The 20,680-nt window shown below is 38.9% G+C and overlaps 2 protein-coding genes across 2 annotated transcripts; one reads left to right on the top strand and one right to left on the bottom strand.

The window, feature by feature from the left end:
- Positions 1 to 1,952: 1,952 nt before the first annotated feature.
- Positions 1,953 to 10,405, top strand: LOC102041346. Its single transcript, XM_005423914.2, has 6 exons — positions 1,953 to 1,995; positions 3,103 to 3,260; positions 3,976 to 5,862; positions 6,839 to 6,964; positions 8,796 to 8,921; positions 10,128 to 10,405. The coding sequence occupies exons 2-6, from the start codon at positions 3,116 to 3,118 to the stop codon at positions 10,163 to 10,165; spliced, it is 2,322 nt and encodes a 773-aa protein (XP_005423971.1). The 5' UTR covers positions 1,953 to 1,995; positions 3,103 to 3,115; the 3' UTR covers positions 10,166 to 10,405.
- Positions 10,406 to 14,016: 3,611 nt separating this feature from the next.
- On the bottom strand, positions 14,017 to 20,403 carry RP9 (RP9 pre-mRNA splicing factor; the record flags this gene model as incomplete). The annotated part of the gene is made up of 5 exons (XM_031059408.1): positions 14,017 to 16,340; positions 17,428 to 17,489; positions 19,022 to 19,113; positions 19,421 to 19,550; positions 20,308 to 20,403. Coding segments are annotated over 5 exons (600 nt in total), but the record flags the coding sequence as incomplete, so codon positions are not given.
- Positions 20,404 to 20,680: the final 277 nt, after the last annotated feature.

Genomic DNA, 20,680 nt, shown 5'->3' with positions numbered 1-20,680 from the left:
TCCGGGATCACCGGCTGCGACCGCACACCGCACTGCCAACCCAGCCTGGCACTGAGCGACACATCCAGTCTTCCCTTACACACCTCCCGGGACGGGACGGTGACTCCACCACCTCCCCGGGCGGCCCATTCCAATGTCTAATCACTCCGTCTGGGAAGAAATTCCCCCTGATGTCCAACCTAAACCTCCCCTGGCGAAACTTGGTGCCGTTTCTTCTCATCCTGTCGCTGGTACCTGTAGAGAGCCATAAAGTCCGCCCTGAGCCTCCTTTTCTCCTTCTCTAACAACACCGGCTCCTCACAGGACTTGTGCTCCAGACTTGCTGCAACCTGGAGGCCCGTGGGCTTCAGGGCTAACACCCAGCTGGGTCCTCTCCCCCTGGGACCTCCCTTTGGTCCTTCAGCCATCCTGGAATCCTGGAATGTCCTTTGGCCAAGTGTGGGTTTGCTGCCCTAAAAGCAAAGTTCACCTGTGGGGGAATTTGTAGGTTCTGGAGCTTAGTCTGAGATGGAACGAATTGACAGGGACACAGGCAGCTGAAGGGAGGTGGGAGAGAAAGGAAAATCCTGAGAACATACACCTTTTTAAAAGCCATCCAGTGTTCCTTATTTTCATTATTTCTCTTTGGTTCCATCCACCAATAGAGAGGCTGGGAAGTGCACTTCAAAGAGCTGAAAGTATGATGGATGCAGAGCAGAGCTGAGGATTTAAAACATACCAGACAAGTCATAGAGACATAGAATGTTAAGGGTTAGAAGGGACCTTAAAGACCATCAAGTTCCACCCCACTGCCACAGGCATGGACACTTCCCATTAGGCTAGGTTGCTCAAAGCCCCATCTGACCTGACCTTGAACACTTCCAGGTATAGGGCATTCAACAATGTCCTTGGGCAGCCTGCTCCAGTGCCTCACCACCCTCACAATCGAGAATTTCTTACTAATATCTAGCCTAAATTCCCCATCTCGCTTTGTACCCACTGCTCACTGTCCTGTCACTACAAGTCATACAAAGGGCAAGAGCTGCTGTCAGGGGAAAGGACAAGCTTTGGCTGGGAAGGTCTGCAAGGAATGGATCAGTAACCCTTCTCAAACATTTTATAGTTTGTGTTTTGGTACAAAGGAGTTGGTTAATCTAAATGTTATAGAAACCAAAAGCACAACAATTTTGAGAACTTCCCCACACAGGAAGACAAAGAATCTCTAAGCATCCATGCCCCCTTGTTTTCCCCTAACCACTCAGCAGCCTGCATAGCACATGCACTGTGCTTTCCTCTCCTTCCACCTGCACCTATACAAATGAGTAGTCTCTCATTTGGAGATGTGCAATTCCAGAGCAGCAACTCAGAGTCTCACCTCCTGTAAAAAGGCAGGGTAGAGTCAAATTGCAGCTTCACATTTCATAAATTCCCATGACACGTGGTGGAGTACACTGTATGGGAAGAAGTGCTTCTTCTGTTCATATGGAAATAACATTACATTTGTCAGCCCCCTTAGCCATGTTGGGATGGAAGAGCATTTCTCCCTTTACTCAGTACTGAACAACTGGTAAACCCTGAAAATAAATGTAAACTTGGCCTTGTGTCTCCCGGTTTGCTTTTTTTTTCTCTCTGAAAGAAGTGTTTTTAACTGTAATTTGAATCAAAAGATTGGTAATGTTTCCTCTTTTTTGGTAAAAAAAAAAAAAGTAATTTTCAACATTATAAAAGTAAAATATCAGATTTACTTAGAGATGCAGCCTAAACATCTGCAAGATGCAGCTGCCAGCTTTCTGAACAACAGCTGAAGGATTCTACAACTATTCCTATCCTTGTGTTTTGATTTTCCTCCCACACAATGATGGAAAAACGTTCCCTGCATCACAGTTAAATGAGCCTCAGGTGGGAGGAGGAGTGGACAAGTAGCAGCTGCCTGCCATAAAGAGGACCTGGTTAGTTTTCTTCTGGGATGTAAGCGGCGGCGGCAGCAGCAGCAGCAGCAGCAGCATTGGATTTTAGGTTTTGGGGCTCTGAGGGGGGGAGGAATAGCTTAGTTCTTGTAGGGGGTTTTGTTTGGTGGTTTGTTTTGTTTTGGTGGGATTTTTTCCCTTCTCTGTACCACTCTCCTTCTCAAAGGTCAAAGTAATTCTTTGGCTTGAGGGAGTCTGTAGGTTTTTTGGTGCTTTCAAGAGCTGGCACAGGCCACCCTAGATGGAAGCTGAAGAGGGCTCCAGCATTCCTAAGGCATCCTGAAACTCTAGGCTGAACCGTGTTGCTAGTTTGCAACAGGTCTCAAAATAATTTTGGTTCTTTTGTAACTTTGAAGTGCTTGAATCTTCTAACGAGTTAAGAGTTCTCTGATTTCTTACAGTCTTGCTTATAAGCTCTGTGTGATAGTGTTGTATTGCTTGCAAGTATTAGTTAACTGAGGAGACATCCAAGTGTGGGAGGAAGTTCTGTCTTGTGAATTTTATATGGCTCTGAATGCAAACTTACACATAAGGATTTTGGTGGGGTTGTTTTTGCTACCTATCATTTGGTTTAAGCGTAGGAAGCAGGGTGTCACTGAAATACTTGGTTTACTACATTAGTTAGCTGTCGTTCTTAAGTATAGTATAAAGTACAAATCCTGAATTAATGGAGTTCTTATTGTAATGTGTAACAACACATGCATTAGCATTAAGAAATTAAGAAGTGTTTTCTGCATGAAGCATTAAATGTCTGATTGTGTGAAGCTTTTTTTTTTCTTTGTGTGTGTGTGGCCTCTTGCTCAATGCTAATTCACTGAAGGATTTTTTATTTAATTGGCTGGGATACTGCTTATAGAGATGTATGCATCTAAGACTACTGCAGCTCTGTAGCTTTAGAGTATGTTACAACGTTGCCTTGAAGGACTAATATCGAGAGCTGTGTACAAAAGTTTGCTTAGCAAAGCCCAACTGAAATATTTGACCTTGATAGCATGTCAGTTTGTTACCTTCTGTTTGGAAGACAACAGCTTTCTTTTAGAAAGATATGTTTTCTCTGGGCAGGGAGAGGAATGTCTGCTAAATTCTGACAGAGCATAAAAATAATTAAGTCATGCAGTTTTTACAGTGGTTGATAACGATTACTTCTCTCTTTCAGTGTTTAAAGAAAAATGAATAGTGCCTCAACTTCAGAAAGTGGATATTCCACAAACCACCCAGGACCCTTTATTTATGCACAGCCATCAGCTCAACAGCCTTATCCAAATCCATGGTACCTCAGCTATTCATACAGTCCATACTGTGTACCTGCTCCAGGTAAGGTAAACAGCAGCTCTCTGTGGGATCTTTGCTTACTTAGTTACATTCTTCTTTCCTCCACTCTTGCAGTATCTGTGTTAATGAGCCTCTTGGGAGTTTAGCTAATACCTAATAAATCAGATTTTTGACAACTGTAGCACTACATTAATTCTGCCTTAAATATGTAGCTTGTGCGGTGGAAAGCATCTGCTTCTGGAGAATGGAAGCTAAGCAAAATATTAAGTAATGGTCATCCTGCAGACACAGAGCTCCAGAATATACTTAGCAATTAATATGCGTGGGTATATATGAATTCCACATGTGCATGCATGATAGGTATGGATAAATGTAAACCTAAGAAAATAAAAAAATTATTGTTAAATGCACCTTGTAAGTGCTATACCTATGTGAACTTCTATCTGGAGCTGTCTTTTTCAAAATCCATGCTCTATAATAGTCTGTGAAATAGCCAAAAAAAGCACAGAAAACAACTCGGTGAATGTTCCAAGGGATGAAAACAAGTCCTGGTTAAAGTATAGATGTTGAAATAAACTATTCCCTAATGAAGAACTCTGTTTTTGCACCAGATTTGCTACTAAGCATTGAAATGCGGCATGTTTTATTTACAGATGTGTCTGATCTTGTAGCTGTCCCTGTCTATGCAAGTAAACATGATTCAGGATGACTAATTTCAGAAAGATATTTGTCTTTTCTTTTTGTCACCAATGTCTAGGCTTCCGAAGTGGAAATCCGTATTTTCCATTTTATTCTGTTGCGCTCCATGAGTACCCTAGATTTTTCGTCCCACAGCATCCAGTGCATACAAGAATTAACAGAAGGCCTTATTTTAATGCTGCCCCACCTTCCCCTATGTTTTATCATGCAACAAGATTTAGACATTATAATAGCCCTGGGAAGAAAATGGAGACAAAAGAAACACAGACTGATCCTAGACAGCCTGAAAGCAAGCAAAAAAGGCATCAAGATATCCGTACAGAAACGAAAGGTTGTGATGCAGGAAATACAGCCTGTGTTTCTCCTGGTATAGGTACAGAGACTGAAAGTACTTCAGAGAAACAAAATTCGTTTGGCTCTTCTATTGTGGTAGACAGAGAGTTTCATAATAAGAACCCTGCCAGCTCTACTCAGTATAGAAATCTTCCTACTGGAAGCTATGCCTTTGAGAAGGAAGAAGTGAGGATAGAATATGGAAATGGCTCTCCAGCTATTCAGCTGTGGAAGTCCTTTAAAGAAACAATCCCATTGTATGACGTGGCAAGTGGTAAACCAGTTCCAGAGAACATAGTGCCACATGACTTGTTTTCTGTTAGCTCATGTGAAGGCATGATATATGGCCCTCATGAAGGGGAGAATATGCTGCCAGGAGCTTCCTTAGATGACAGAAAAGCTGTTGTCACCTCCAAACAGAGTGCTGAAGCTCTGCAAGAGAAAGATGTGCAAAATAATGAACTGAAGCTGGATGCAGAAAAGATGTCAAAATCCCCCCCAGGTGAAACCATGGCAGTGCAAATCACAGAGTTGGCAAGATCTGTTGGTGTAGATCAACCAGTGGTAATAGCTAAGAAATCTAGCACTAAACGGTCTGCAGGATCAAAAGCTTCACAAGAAGAGCCTGGCTTTATTCAACAAGCAGGACTACTTCCATCTAGTATGGAGGTAATGAGTGACTTTCAGCAGAAAAAGCTGAATGTAAGCCACAGTGCAACCAATGAAAATCAGACAGAAAAAAGTATTTGGTGTGACAAATCAATTGAGAAGTTTGCTCCCTCTAGCAGCTGGCTGGCTTGTTTGGACAGTATGGACACAAACTACAATGCTTGTTTGCCACAAAGGAAGCGTCAAAGTGTAATCAGTCTGTCTTCTGATGACATGTCCTCTGGAGAGGAAGGCTCATCAACTGATAATGCCCCAGTGTCTTATTTTGTGCCTGACTATGTGCTTCAGAAAAGCATGTACACTCTTCAGAAAAGCACAGAGGGCTTAGAGCAAATTAAAAGTGGTGGATCCCCTAATGCAGAGGAAGTGGTAGGAAAGGAGCAGGTGAACAGCCTGAATGACCAAGATGTCAACTCTTCAAACACAAAGGTCAAAGAGACTTCCAGTAAAGGTAGAAAGCTGGGAGCCCTTTCTAGGTCCTCTAGTAGGAAAGAAGTCGATTCTCCCAACAAAAAAGCAACTAAGAGTTTGTCAGAAGTTGAGGACTCTGAAGAATATTCTGTGAAGGGAGAAGAGGAAGATGAAGAGGAGGAATATGAGGAGGACGAGGATGATGTCATAGATGAAATTGAGTATTTCTTTCAAGAAGCCCCTCCATATGGCATCTTGAGGCCAAGTAAAGGAAATTTCTACCAAGTTGGCCAGAGAGTGCTTTGGAAACCACCTACAAATGCTGTACCAGCACAACTAATTAGCTGGCCTGCTCAAGAGAAAATAAAAACTAGGAGTGGGCTTGTTGAAAACATTGGTGTAGTTTACAAGCCAAAGAAGAGAGAACAAGATGAAGTTGTATACAGTGACTATGGGTATTATGGAAGAAAGAGGCCTATGACAAGAAGAGAAGGACTTGAACACCAGCGAATGCTACGGAAATTCTTGAGAGGTGAGCTAATTGCTAAGGGCCAAGTGCTGATTAGTAGCATACACAAAGAACACCTAATTGCAGTTTCATATTGTAGCTTAAACTAGTGGGAAGATTAGAGCATGTTGTAGCTTCAAATTTGGCCAAGAGCCAGAAGTCCTGCAGAACACTTTTTCTGAAGCAGAGGGAAGTTTGCTGCAACTTCTTAGCTATTGCATAAGGACTCTGCATTTTTACAGCCAGCAGAGAATAATGCAGAAGCTCTCCTTTGTGTTAGATTTGATATACTTAACTGACATTCATGGCAATTTATTAATTTGTAAAGCTTAAGCTAATTTGGATTATGTATTTACTGTTGCTTAATATCTTAGAAGCTCTGCATTTAAATTTATACAGTCTGACTCTCCTATCACAGGCTAATGCTGGGTGCATTAAACAGAATTAGGTTCATTATAATCTGGTGAACATACCCTGTGTAACTTTCCTGCAGTTGAGGAGTCAAACATTTTTTTTTTAATTGTAGCTGCTGCTCTCTTAGCAAAAACAGTTTTGTACTTTCAGAAAATTGGTGTGAAACAGTATCAAATTTGACCTGGGAAAGGACATGTTATTTATTCCAAGGTAGATCCTTTTAGAAATTGGATTAATGTAAACTGAGAATAAGAAGAATTATCAGTTTGCAACTAGTTATATGGTCACTTCAGCAGGTGGCTGCTGTTTAGTAGTGTCTTGCATTGTAAAAAACAACCAAAACAGGGTGATTTACTGCTAATAGCAGGCTTAGTGTTCTTAAACTTTATTTTCTTTGTTCAAAATCTGTACACTTAATGTGTCTTGTAATTTTTGTTAAGTGTAATCTCCAGAAAACTGTTTCTATTTCAACAGATTCCTACAATCAGATCCAGTAACTGGTTTTGCGTTCTGGCTTGTGGATCAAACAGTACACCAGCATTACCAAGACTAAATACTGACCTTAATTTTTTAAAATTTTAATTAGGAAGGCTGTTAAGAGAGAACATGGGGATACCACCTGAAGAGTACTGGATTAGAAGTGGTGCTAAACCCAGATTTACCAGCCAAATACGTGGTAGTTTCTCACCTCCAGCAAGGAGCAAAGAACAAGGTACAGCTTTCTCTGTGTTTTTGTTCCTAAGGAACATCCAGAAGGATATGATACAAAATAACAAGCATGTGATAGTTGCATAAGATTTGAAAACAATAAAACAAATCCTTGTTGCTTTGCTATTGATAAAATGCCTGTCAGTCAGTGTATCTTGGAAATATTTATAGCCTTCTCAAACTGAAACAGGATAATAAGAGTGCATCAGAGATACTTCTGCGGATTTTTTAAAGGTAATTAAATGCTTTGATGTGGCCAAAGCAAAGCCTTTATTTGTGTAAAGTTGTTACTGCCATACACTGTAATATTAATTCTTTATACAGATAATGTTACTCTTGATAGCATATGCAGTGGTAGCTCCTAATTTTGATCAGTAAAACATGTAGGGAGTTCTATGTGGTAGCTTCATATGCCAATACTCAGAAAAACTAGTATGGATCATCAGTTGTGACACTGCTAAAGAATGATGGAGGGCAAATCATTGCGATTTGTTAATTTGAATCCTTGACCTAATTAAGGAAAAGATGAAGAAATCAGTTATTTTAACAAAGTAATAGCTTAGATAGTTTCTTAGCTCATGAAGCAGAATGTTTTGTTTTTTCTTCTTTATAGTTAGTGTCTTACTTGGAGTTCAGATCTGGTTTTGATGCTTTTCAAAGGTGTTTGAGTGTAGGTGCTGTTGGAACAGTTACAGAATTTGCTGTAGTGTGGGTATTGCCACTCTCCTGGGTCACGTGTTTCAAGTATCTCAGGATCAGCCTATCAAATAATGGGGTGTGAGGCTATCTTCAGAACAGACTGATTTGCTTCTCTCAGTTCACTGATAATATACATCAGCTTTCCTATATCAACAACCAAGTAAATAGTGTTTTCCTTAGTTCTTTCTTTGCATTGCTTTCCTGCTTGAGCATATTGGGGTTTGGGATTATTTGCCTCTTGCATTGGAGGCTTTCTATATGCAGAGTTCAGGGTTTTGTTTTTTAATGCTAGCATGCTCTATAAGAGTTGAAAACATTTTACTTTAGCAGCATTGTTTTTGGCTCCACTACAATAATGTATAATAATATGGTAATAGTTCTAAAATAACCGTAAATTACCTTAACTTTCAGCATGTCTCTCCTGCATCTTTGAATTCAGAGATGATGCAGCAAACTGGGGATGTTTGGTCTGTTTCTTGCTTACTCTTCCTCTTTTTCTAGCCCAGGCAGTTGGAAGAAGTCATCACATTCAGTGTTAGGAAGCAGGAACTGGTGTTTTTTGAACACAGTTTGGGCCAGTGGATGCTGCAGAAGTGCTATCAAAATTACATTATCTTTAAAAAGATTGCCTATATTAGTATTTGCTTTTTCAAATTAAAGTGCCCTATGAGTAAAGAGGTTTGTCTAAACAAGATATATGGCTTTAGTAGCAATATCATGCACTAAATTTGACTGCTTGAGCAGTGTACTTGTAGTGCATAACTTCACAGGTCTGAAGTTTTTTAAAGACAGTCGGTGAATTGGGTCACTTGGACAGCACCAACTAGTCTTGAACACTTGGAAAGTGAACGAAGGCAGAATTATCCAATGTACTATGTTCCTTTTTTACCACATTAACACCTATCCAAATTATGACTCAAAATACAATGCATCCAGAATTATGGTTAGACAGTGATTGAATGCTGAAGATGCGTAAGACTTGCTTGACATGTGTAGTGTCAATTTTATCTGCTACTTAAAATGGGTACATAAAAAGAGAGGGAGGAACACCACAGACCAGCTGGTGAAAGTCATGGTTAAATTTGCCTTGAGACTATGCATGGGAAAAATAACACCACTTGTATCTTGTTATTTAGTGTGCCCACCTTTGGTTAAAGCAAAGAAGAAAAGAATGGGCAAGCCACCTTCAAAACGCAGAGACACGAGACATGAGGTGGAAGAAGTAGAAATGTGGGAGCTGCCTAAACACAGCGTACACAAAGGTTGGTATACAGTGACAAGCTACAAAAATGACTGTTACAAGTATTTTTTTTCTATCTTGGGGACTAATCTTTCTTGGTTTGAACTGCAGAGATGTTGGATAGCTTGTGAAATATGCAGAAAAGGTGGGGGGGAAGCTAAATTTTGAGCACTTACTCACCTTGCTATGAATGCAGTGTAGCTTTGACCAGGTTAGGTTCCTTCTTTGTTTAATGTAAGGATGGGGCAGGAAACCCACACCAAAACCTGCTGTTTTAGTCACGTTGCTCTTCAGGCTGCTGTACTATCTCTTTAAAGTTTAAAGTCCTGTGTCACTTTGCAGTACATGCTTCTATTTAAGTTGATCATCTGCCTCAGCCCAAATGATTTGCAATTTGATACAACACAAATGCGTATAGATAATTCTTAAGATCTCCAACTTTATGGATTAGGAACTTCTGGCTATTTTGGAGGAAGACAGGGAAAAACAGTGGAGGGAAAAATCAAAATGAACTTGAGTCAGCAACAAATATGCTTTTGTGCATTTGTGTGAGTCTGAAAAGGTTATAAATTGAAAAGGGTCAGTAGATACAAGAAACTATCTGTAAGATCAGTTTTCTTTCTGGAAAAGAGTAAGTTAGTGTAGAAAAATGAACCCAAATACTCCATCAGGAAATACATGTGTAAAATACAGTGTCTCTCTCTCTCATATAATAGACAAAGGCTTAGACTTTCATCTTGGAAATGTAAGGAAGGTTGGAAATAAACTTAGGCTGAAGTATCTTTCTTACTAGTCAAAATCTGCATCAGCCCTGAAGACAGATTGTTTGAGTACTGGTCTTAAACCTTTAATTGCTGACCAGCTTTTATTTAAAAGCATCCAGGAAACTTGCATAATCCCAAAATACTCCTTGTGTTTTCCCCAGAAATAGCTGATGTTTCTTGGGTACATTCAACAATGCAGTTATATGAGCACACTGAGAATGTGATATGAGCTTCACATGGAACTCTTATCTGTTATGCTGGGATATTCTGAAGTCCAAAACCACTCATGCACATTTTATACTAGCTGGGAAGTTGAGTACATAATTCTAATATCATCCATCAGTGCCTGCAATAGGAGAAGACAATCACTAATATCTAGTCTTTTTAGAAGCAAATTGACATAATTTTGAGGTGGAATATATGCATACCTTAACTTTTTTCTTTTTTTTTTTTTTCACTTTTAGGGCATGGAACAAGAAAGTCCCTCTCTAAGAAAAGATAATTGCAAATATTGGGGCAGAAGTGGGGGGGAATACCAAAGTTGGGGTTTTTTTGTATAAATCCAAGATTTGATTATTATTCTCTTGCATATTTTGTAAGTTGCTGTTCACTCTAAAGGGGCAAGAAGTGACACTGTGAAGACTGAGTACACAATTAAAATGGAATGAAGTATTTAACACCAAAGACACCTTTTTATAACTGGCACATCCACTATTTAAATAATAAATTTCATAGAATTGCACTTTGAGACTTCTTGTGTTCCATCTTTACACAGTAGCAAAAAAACTTGAGATGGCCATGTATGTGCACAACTGCTATTACAGCATGACAGTTATTGCTGCCCTGTCCTTAAACTCTGCAGGTCTGTGAAGCCTATCCCTGTTATCTCATAGTCATATGATTGGACATAAGTACAAGATCCTTTTCTATCAGCTGGATTTGCTTTTGTCAAAATGTAAAGGAATATAGTCACAGCTGTATGAAGTCAAGTGCTGTTTTAAACTTTCAAGGCAGTTCCTCAGACCTTACTCTCATGATTGAGGACTAAAACTAAAGCATCGAGTTGATGTGATGCTTCCCTCTTCTCCCCTTTTTCTCTTGAGATTTTTGAGTCCTTTATGGAGACCCTGAGCTGGAGATATGGATCTGAAAGGTAAAACAGAAGATTTTAGTGGTGTGCCCTGTTTTCTGACTCCTACTGATGACTTCTATGACTTACAGGTGATACTGTCCCTGGAAGTCTCTTTACAGAACTAAGACGATAAAATTAGGTCTGTGCTGAGCTGTCTTAGGAATAAGGGTAACAGACTGATCTAGATGAGGTGGATAGCTCAAAAATATGTATTTCTTTTTTTCCATGTCTAGGAAGGCTATTATTACTGTGTGAGAAGAATAAATATGATATTGCCAATCTTGAATGATTTGCAAATAAAATGATAGCATCACTGAAGAAAATGGGGAAACAACAACAAAAAAAACAAAACAAACATCTCGTTTGCGTTAAAAAAGGGTGGGGTAAATGGACAGACAGAACTTGTCTTTTGTCTCCTCTCCCATCTGCTTATTCTGTCTGGGCCCTAAAGTAAGCTACATGGATAAAAGTAGCATTTCCTGTGACTGTTTGGGGTTTGTGCCTATTACTAGTTTGACCTGTAACTGAAGTTAGGCTGTTTTCCCTCTTAGTGAGGAGTACTGATATGTCCCTACCCAACTGATCCTATCTCTCTATTATTTTTAATACCACCTGGTTAATTGTTAAAGCTCTGCTATAACTGCAGCCTTTACCACAAGCTGTTAGAGGAAAGAAGTCATTGTGATGACAAGTTTTCAATTCCTTTTTACTTCAAGCAATGAAAGAAAATAAATGCATTAAAAGTTCTTATTTGGCTTCTGTGCTGCACGAAATCTCTGTACCAGAACATTAAAGAATAAAATGAGGAATTCAAGCATGGAGCTTTTTAACACCCATTTCTGCTGACAGCCTTAGCTGTATCTTTTGATGCTTATCCTATAAAGGAATATTAATGACCTCAGAATCAGATGGCATTCTTACTTTTGGGAATGGGTAATACTTGACAGGTACTCCAAATGATCATGTTGGTCATCCTTTTACAGGTCTTGCACTACTCAGTGTGATTTCCACTCAGATGCAAGAAGTAATTTAGGACCTGGTGATGTTCCTGAGAGGACTTGAGAGAGTAGCAGTAGGAGAGTTTACACAGCTCTTTCTCTGAAAACAAATGCTATTTTAAACTGGTTATAACTTGTACTATACCTGTGCTATGCCCAATACTTAAAGCAGTATGCATGAATGTGTTCAAGAAATAATTATTTGATAAGGTTATGTGCAGTGTAGTTTACTCTAACAGTACTAGTCCTGTGACTTTAAAACTAAATCTTCTACTTGGCTTTTTTTCCATTCAGCAGTATGGGCAATTTGTGGATTGCATCTTAACCGGCTCACAGCTGAAACTAACGTTCCAGTGAGTCAAAAGGCCATGCTTCACAAAGGCAGTGAAGTACAAACTGCATTTAAAAGGCTGGGAGCTCAAGCCTAGGCTCTTGTTTATTCAGCCAGTAACCAAGGCACAGTGCTATTTAGTTTTGCAGATGCACATACGTGTCAGCTTTTGTTCCCACTGCAGCCAGACAGACTGCCCAGTGACTCACTGCAGAGCTGGCAGTGCTGTGACTTTGTAACTGTCGCAGTACTGCATTGCCTTGGAAGTTTCACATGCTTCCTGCAGCATCTCCTGAAAGGCAGCTGAAGAATCTATTTGCTGCTTGGCACACCAGCCACAAACCTTAGAGGCCTCTGGGATTGCCATACTGAGAGCATTGTTTGGACAGACTTACTGTCTGTGGCTCAGGATTTCTAAATCATTATTTGTAGCTAACTGAAACCTCTGTTGCAAGGTGGGTGTGGTATAATTACTGATGTGGAGCTCTGGGTTCTGTTGGCTTGCCAGGTATTAATTCTATATTTTAATTTTCAGTTTGGTCGCACCTGGATGGCATAAAATTTTTTCCCCTTTTACAATGTCTGGTGTTCTGCCTTATACTGGAAAATATTAACCACAGGTCTTTCTATTAAAATCAAACAAAGGCAGAACAGAGCTAATGGCAAAAAAAAAAAAACCAAAACCCAAACCCCAAAAGCCTCTAACACTCATAGCATGCTAACTGAAGGCGTACCAAGAAAAAACAAATTTATTCCCCTGACTTGCTGCCACTGGCTGTCTCACTCAAAAAGACTATAAACCCCACCTAATTGAATGGCCAAAGAAATAAGGAAAATATCAGTATTTTACCTGAAATACCTTTCTTACAAAAATGATGCAGAGTGTTGAGATAAAGGACCTGGGAAGCTGTATTGCCTTTGAGGGTTGTTTTAGCTGCATTTAACACTTCTTTAGTTTCATGGGACTACATAATTATGTTATTACTAGCATTTGGACTTCAACAGAACATTTAAATGGAAATAAATATCTATAAAAAGGCAAGAAAAAAAACTTTAAATGGTTATGATTTAAAAATAAGGCTAGTCAGTTTTGCAAGACTGTAACTTTCTATCCTGCTTTCTGGGTTTACTTTCAACATAGAACTGCTTTTCACTAATCTAAAGGGGTGTTGGTATTTATCTCTAGTCTACATATTTTTAAAAGACTTATCTTAAATGACGGCTTTGGCACCGTTTAAAATGCCAAATGATGACGTGAATCATGCTTCTCAGCACTCCAGCCCTGGCTGTTAAAAGAGCTCCTATCAACCTTAAGTCTATTGGAACTGTTAAATTTTGAAATGCTATTTTTATGAGTTGCAGCAAAGATCTACATGGGATATGACAGGGGCTTATAAAACTAGAAATGATATAGGGAGAACAAACAGGAATCAGTTACTCATATACCCTCCAGTGCAAGATTAAAGATGTGTGAAATTAAACTAGTACAAAGCAGTGGGAAAGCCAATTGCTACAGAGTAATAAATAATGACGATTAATTCATTGCTAAGGAAAATGGCAAAGTTTATGAGCAGTGCATGGATATAAAAGAAAATATATCCAAGGCCACTAAACACTAAAATCTAACCCATGATTCTAAGTACCTGCACCATAGGTACTCTGAGCAGTAGAGGGTGAGAGAGCATTTCAGTGAAGTAACAGAAATAACAGCAGAGTTTGCACTGCTCTGTAAAGATACTATGCCTTTAGTCAGGCATAGAAAAGTCATTTGGCATCTCAAACATTTAAATTAGACTTGATACAAGTTACAAATGGTCTCCTAATGTATTTTTCTTACTTGTTAAAATAATAAACACTGACTGATACAAAGAGAGAGTTCCATTAACAAGGAAGAGGATTGTAAAGGAAAAACTGAATTTGTTTATTAAACTGAGCATCAGAACAATCTTAAATGACAAAAGCTGAAGTAACTGAAGAGATCCTAAGTTAGCCCTGCTCTAGACAAGCCTGAGTAAGAGTTTTCTTGGAATGCATCAGGTCAGTATCAGGCTTCCAGCATCTGTTCAATAATCTATAAATGCATTAATCTCAGCCCCAAGTGTGGCAATACAAGAATCCTAGAATTGTTTGGGTTGGAAGGGGCTGTAAAGATCATCTAGTTTCAACCCCCTGCCACACACAGGGCCACCTCCCATTAGACCAGGTTGCCCAGAGCCCAGTCCAACCTGGCCAAGAGAATCAGTCCATTATAGATACTCCTATGCTATTTCAGCTGTTAAATCTTTTTCTGGTGAAAGAACAAGGCCCTTAGGATTTGATAATGGTGCTGATACAGAGAACTACAGAGACTACCATGAGTCACCAGTAAATCCCATCACAGGGAGACTTGCTAAATACAAGACAAAATACAGCTCTACCTTCAAGGTCTGGGAATATGATACAGAAACTTCTTTTAAGTAGGCCTTGCTTATCTTGTTTTTCCTCAGAGCATATTGTGAATGACTGGCAAGGAATGGGGGGGTTATTTTTTCTAAACCACTCTAAGATATGTAGGAGGGAGAAAAAACATTTTAATTTACACTTTCGCTTGTCCTCTCTTCCAAAGTTTTGAAGAAAATAAAACAATATCTTAGCTGCATTGTACTCTACGACTCCTTGATTTCACTGTTAATGTTCACTCTACTGTATTAGAGCTGTATCATGTGGGGTTTTTTTTCAATCTGAGCATACCCACAGAGACTAAATTCTATAGCAGCTCTTTCAAAGCAAATCCAGGTTTCTCTTTCCTTTTGCACAGTACCAATATCCACCATCTAGTTCCTCAATTCACAGCTCTGTACTAATGTACCTTGAGGCTTCAAAGAGAGTTGGTTACTGTAAACTGCTGTTTATAGCGATCTCCATCTTCCTGGTGGAGTCTGCAAGATTATTTAAAAGCGTGGTCAATATGTGAGGTCTCCTAAGTACATAAAATGTTCTCTGCTTCCTGCTTACAAATTCTTTACTATTATTGTGGTTTCATGCATATAGTTGAAAGCCATTTTGAGAGCCTTACACATTTATATTCTTGTGGGATGATTCAAAAAAATGTTACCCCATCAAATCTAGTAAACATAAAAAGTGGGAATTTATTACCCCCAAGCCTTTTAAAAAGGAAACCTCCCTTAACTTGTATCAAAACAACTGATACTGCAGAATATGCAGAAATTAATCTTTTAAATTTCTTATGTGGAACCCCCCTTTTAAAATAACTAAACCTACTACCTCCTTACAGTTTTGGCTCCCAATTCTGCGGTTTAGACACTGGAGATGTTTCACTTCGGGTGTTTCAGAATTGTGTATTAATGATGGTGATGTTGAGATTTTGTTACACACACACCAAAAAAAAAAATCAAGTCTTGCTGATGCTGCAATTTTGTCTTAAAATAAATCCCCTTGATTACCTTTTTTCCCCTGCAGCAGAAATCTTTATTTCCCTAGCTGCCAATATTAGGATAAGTACACAGAAGTTCAGCACGTATGCGCAGAAGAAAATACAGTACAACCTGCTCATTACAAGCACTGGGAGGGAACCCTCAGTGCTCTGCATGGTGCAAACTGCAGTCCTGGTACAATGAGGCTTTGTAGATGATAAAATAACTTCATGGAGTAAAGACACTTCAACAGACAGTCTGCTAATGCTACAGGTTTGTCAGTGATCCCTTGGTGGTCGCTGCTTTCTGCTGCTGGTCACAGGCAGCTATGCAAAGGCCCCATCTGACCAAGCTGGATGAGTCTCAGCATGTGTTTTACAGCACAAGGATATGGTTCAATGCAGCTTTCTTCTTTCTGGCTGCAGAGGGGCAGAAGAGGATGCCAGTGTAGGATGCTGTATGCATACACATGTATGTTTCAAGTTTAATAAAGCCCTTTCTGGTGTTTTCCTCCTCATTCTTTGGATCTTTCCTCGCAGTTCACAAGTAGAGAGGTCAATGAGCATGCAGCAGGTGACTGCCATCAGTCAGATTCTGACTTGTCATTAGATTTGGATGATTTATGCTTCCTCTTTTTCTTCTTCTTCTTTTCTTTCTTTTTCTTTTCCTTTTTTCTCTTTTTCTTCTTGTGTTTATGTTCTGAGGAAGTGGAGCTGCTGCCATCTTCATCATCGTCATCACTGTCATCACTGCTATCAGATTCTGAGGTAGAGTCCTCCAGGAGCTGCTTCAGTTGCTGTATCCTGAGTTTAAAATATGTGAATGAGAATCCTTTCTAGCTTGTCTTTCCCCCTTAGCTTTCATCCTTCCTTCCTGGCTTGAGGAATGGTTGAGCTGCATGCAAAGGGCAGGGGAACGCTTCCGCTTTCGCTTAATTACACTGTCATTACAGATAATATCATGGACTGATAAAAACAACTCCCTTGAGACAAGCAGATGTTCTGCTTTCAGGGACTTTCCATCCCATTGGATAGGAAAGGCAGACTAGCTTATTAGCTTATTTATGTGTGCAAAATAATAAGGCAACAGCTAACACCAGCCCACCTGGTGGTAAGAAGTTCTATGCTTATCCCTACAGAGGCATATTGGGATTAGGATATTATGACATTCATTGTCCTGCTGATACAGAGAGAATGTCAGTGAAGCTGACAGAGCAGGCTCTACTCTGGATGCAGAAGTATTTTTGAAAGGCACTCTTCTTTTGAACTCTCAAGGATTAGGGACAAAGTGTTTGCTTATTTTATTGTTGCCTTCTGTATGTATCCTCTTCAAGCATTCCTCTCCAAGAGTGCTGCTCTATGGGCTACCTATAGTTTCTTCAGTTATCTCACTGAAGCAGTTCAAGCAAAGCAGCAAAAACTGTCACTTTATGTACTAAATAATGACCCCACAAAAGTAGCAATATCAGGTGCCTAGAACTAGCTTTCTAAACCCCTGCTTCATTTCTACTGAAAACATTCTGACAAACCACATTTTAGAAAACACCTCAGTGAAGTCAGTGAAAGAAAAAAAAAAAATCAAACTGTTTTTTCAGGCCTAAACCAAAACCACACCTAAGTACCTGAATATTATGGCATAAATGCATACAACTGCTCTTTAAACTTTGTTTTGGGGAGAATACAAAAGCTGAAGAATTGAAGTGATTGGAAGTACTAAAGAGTGATTATTTAGAAAGTAGAAATGCACTCGTCTATCAACATAAAGAAACCGCCATTAAAAGAACATTCTGAACTAAAAATACGCTCCTATAAAAAGGTCACCTATACATTAGTGCCACATTACCAAAATAAAAACTAAATTGAAAATGCTGTTTACTACAGACACACTCACCTCTTTTCTTTTTCATGACGCTTATTTTCCCTTATTATATCATACATTGGATCTTCATGTGCCTTTAAAATGGAAAACAGGAAATGCAATGTTATCACCAATGGTTTTATCTCCTAAAAAAATAAACCAAAGCAACCAAATGCGAGAGGCTTTTATCAAAGGACGGAATATGCTTAGCAAGCTCTTAATTCACTGTCAGACTTAGCACTGCTCACCTGAACTTTTCCTGTATTTGCTTTAGGGAAAGGTTTTCTAGCTACATCTCCAAAGAAGGGGACCTTCCTTAGGTATGCGTCTCCATACCTCTCCAATCACAGCCAACTATGAGAATCCCACACATAATCTCTGGGAATAGCTAGACTTAGAATACTCAAATTCAAAACAATGATCTGTACCCTTACAGTACATTTTTAAAATCTGGATATAAACAAAATAATCTGTGGGAATAGCTAGACTTAGATAGAATACTCAAATTCCAAACAATGATCTGAACCCTTACAGTACATTTTAAAAATCTGGATATAAACAAGCAGGAATACAGTAGTAAGGAATATAGGATATGGATAATGAAGCTGGAGTTATTCCATCATGCTATGCACTAAAATTACTGGTTCTAAAATCAAATTAAATGTGCATTGCAGCAAAAGATAGCTGCAAAGGAAGACAGCAAATAAACTTTGCAGACATTTAAGGTGGGTTCATGCCATGCAAGAATGCAGAAAAAAGGTGGAGTGGTCTTTTCTGTTGGAAGATTAAGCAAACAAGTCCAACAGAGAGGAGAGATGGCCAATGCTGACCAAAGGTGGGAACTGAAATTTCAGGAGCAAATGAAAGACGTTGGGAATGCACCATGAAGGGCCTTGGACATACAACAAGAGTTTGATGCAACAAAGAAGCCTGAGGGAAAGTGAAGACTAGAGGCAGTCTGGTCATTGGAAAGGGCTAATAATACTCTTTGCAGCTGCATACTATCAGTACAAATCCAGAACTTGGACAGACTAAGTCAACATTACATTTTTCAAGGACAGAAATGAGGACATAAGATGTGAAGTGATGACAGCTTGAAATATAGGTCAATGATGCAGAGCAACAGAAATAGTTAAAGAGATCGCACAGGAAGAATCTGCAGAACTGAGATGTAGCTTCATGCAGCAAGAGATCAGACTTGTAGACAATGACTGGAAAACAGACCTAGACAACAGCATTCATGATGTGGTTGTTCACAGTGAGAGCAGAAGGCTTGAAGCAGCTGTAATGTGGGCAGCTCAAGCTTGACTCAACATTTTTTGTTATGTTGACATTTTAATCACGAAAAAAAAATATAATGGTTGAAACAGGTTCTTGAAGATTTCCAATTTATACATAAAAATTATTAATTTTCCTCTTGAAGAGTAGATTTTCTGCAAAGTAGTCAAACATCCAACCACACCTGTAGCTTTTTCTTTATTAGGAGTTTTTTGGCATCTATATTATACTAGAGATAGAGAAAAAGTCCTTAATAAAGCATCATCTAACAGGCTTATCTTCAGTTGCAAGATTATGCATTATCAGTACTAAAAAATACAAGCAGTAATACTACAATATTGGTACTCACTACTCTAAATTGTTCCAACTTCTGATTCCCTTTAATAAAGAATGGGCATTCCTTATCTCCTGTTCTGTGTCCATAACGTTTACATCTCCAACCTTTAAAAAAAAGCAGCAGTGAATTGCACCTCTGAGACAGATCAGAAGAAGCATAAAAAAGCCAAAACCACATTTCTGCAAAATATTTTCAATATGTTGTAAGAAACAGAAAAATACAACCACTATGTTGATAAATGTCCACAAAATACCAGGTTATTACAGCCTTCAAGATACTGTTTGCTTTTCTATCAATATGATGTGAATCTACCTGGACTTCATCATCTGTCCACCAGACATTCTGCCCTCCCACAGTGTAAATGGATGGTATATGATGGTCTAATGACATCTGGAATATTTTCAGCCTTACACTGCATAACTTTGACTTCTTTTCCCAAAGGCATCCAAAGCCCTTTGGTTGGAGCATGTGCCAGGAATTCTCGTGCACTTTCATTGCCTGGTACATCAGGTATGCAGTCTTCTGGTTTTGTTTCATTCTCCTATGAAAAAAAAGCAGAAAGATAAGGAAAATAAAATAACTTCCTTTTTTTAACTTTGCTAGAATTAATACTTCAAGTGTACAGATCTTCACTTTACAGGAAACATATTTCCCCCATTATATTTTTTCCTTGTAAAACACAAAAGATTTAAAATACTTGACCCTTTCTTTCTTTCTCACCCTTGAATTCTGCAGCCAGAACTTTGCTGTACAGGAATTTCAATCCTTCCCATCCATTTATTTGAATAAATAACAGAAATGAAAACTTAACACAAAGCAGAGACTTTGTTATCCTCCTCCTGCTAGAAAGACATAACAATTATGAGGAAGCCTTTACAACATGGAGCAGTTATTTTTTAGGTTAAAAAATATTACTTTATGGCTTAGGTATATAAATTTGGCAAAAGTAATGATCATGATGAAAGACTTATTTTGGCCTAAGCAATAGAGAAGAATCCTAAAAAGATGTTATTCAAACCAAAAATCTGCTTTCCATAAATGGCTCCCCTCTATCCACACTATTGAATACTGCAAGAAGTATGCTAAGAGATGATGAAAGACCTGGTCCCCTTCTATCTGATCCTGGGCATTTCACTCTGCATCACCAAGACAAAGTGGTCAGCTTGTAATGATTCTCTGAGTTTTTCCTGGGAAGCACTTCTCTCTGTAATTTATATAGGTGTCACAGACACTTAAACACCTAAGAATTTTTTGTGAAAATCCCTCATAATCCTAGAAAATGACTGCTTTTTACCAACCTTAATTAGCCCAGGGGGAGGTTTCTCATAGCTGAAAAGCAATAGAGATATTGTTATTCTGCAGCTTAGCACAGACAAATAAATTGAAAAAATATATTTTTCAGTGGTATTGAGTTAAAGCCTTCAGCTCATATTTTTCCTAAAATTGTAACTTATAACTAAGAACTACAGCAGAACATGGATATAGCAAGCTGAGAGACAGCATTTATCATATTAGTACACGTCTCTTGTAACATCCTTCAGATTCATATTCTTGTGGGAGCACAACTACTTCCTTGGGACATGTGGTACATTTGATCTAGCTTCAGTTACCACACATGTATAATTCTCTTTTACCCCTCCCCAAGGTCTCCAAACTTCTTTACTCCAGCAC

The sequence above is a fragment of the Geospiza fortis genome, unplaced genomic scaffold (assembly GCF_000277835.1).
Source record: "Geospiza fortis unplaced genomic scaffold, GeoFor_1.0 scaffold346, whole genome shotgun sequence".
In the NCBI taxonomy this organism is placed as follows: domain Eukaryota; kingdom Metazoa; phylum Chordata; class Aves; order Passeriformes; family Thraupidae; genus Geospiza; species Geospiza fortis.
Note: the sequence above shows the minus strand (reverse complement) of the source record. Positions and strands in the feature narration are given on the sequence as shown.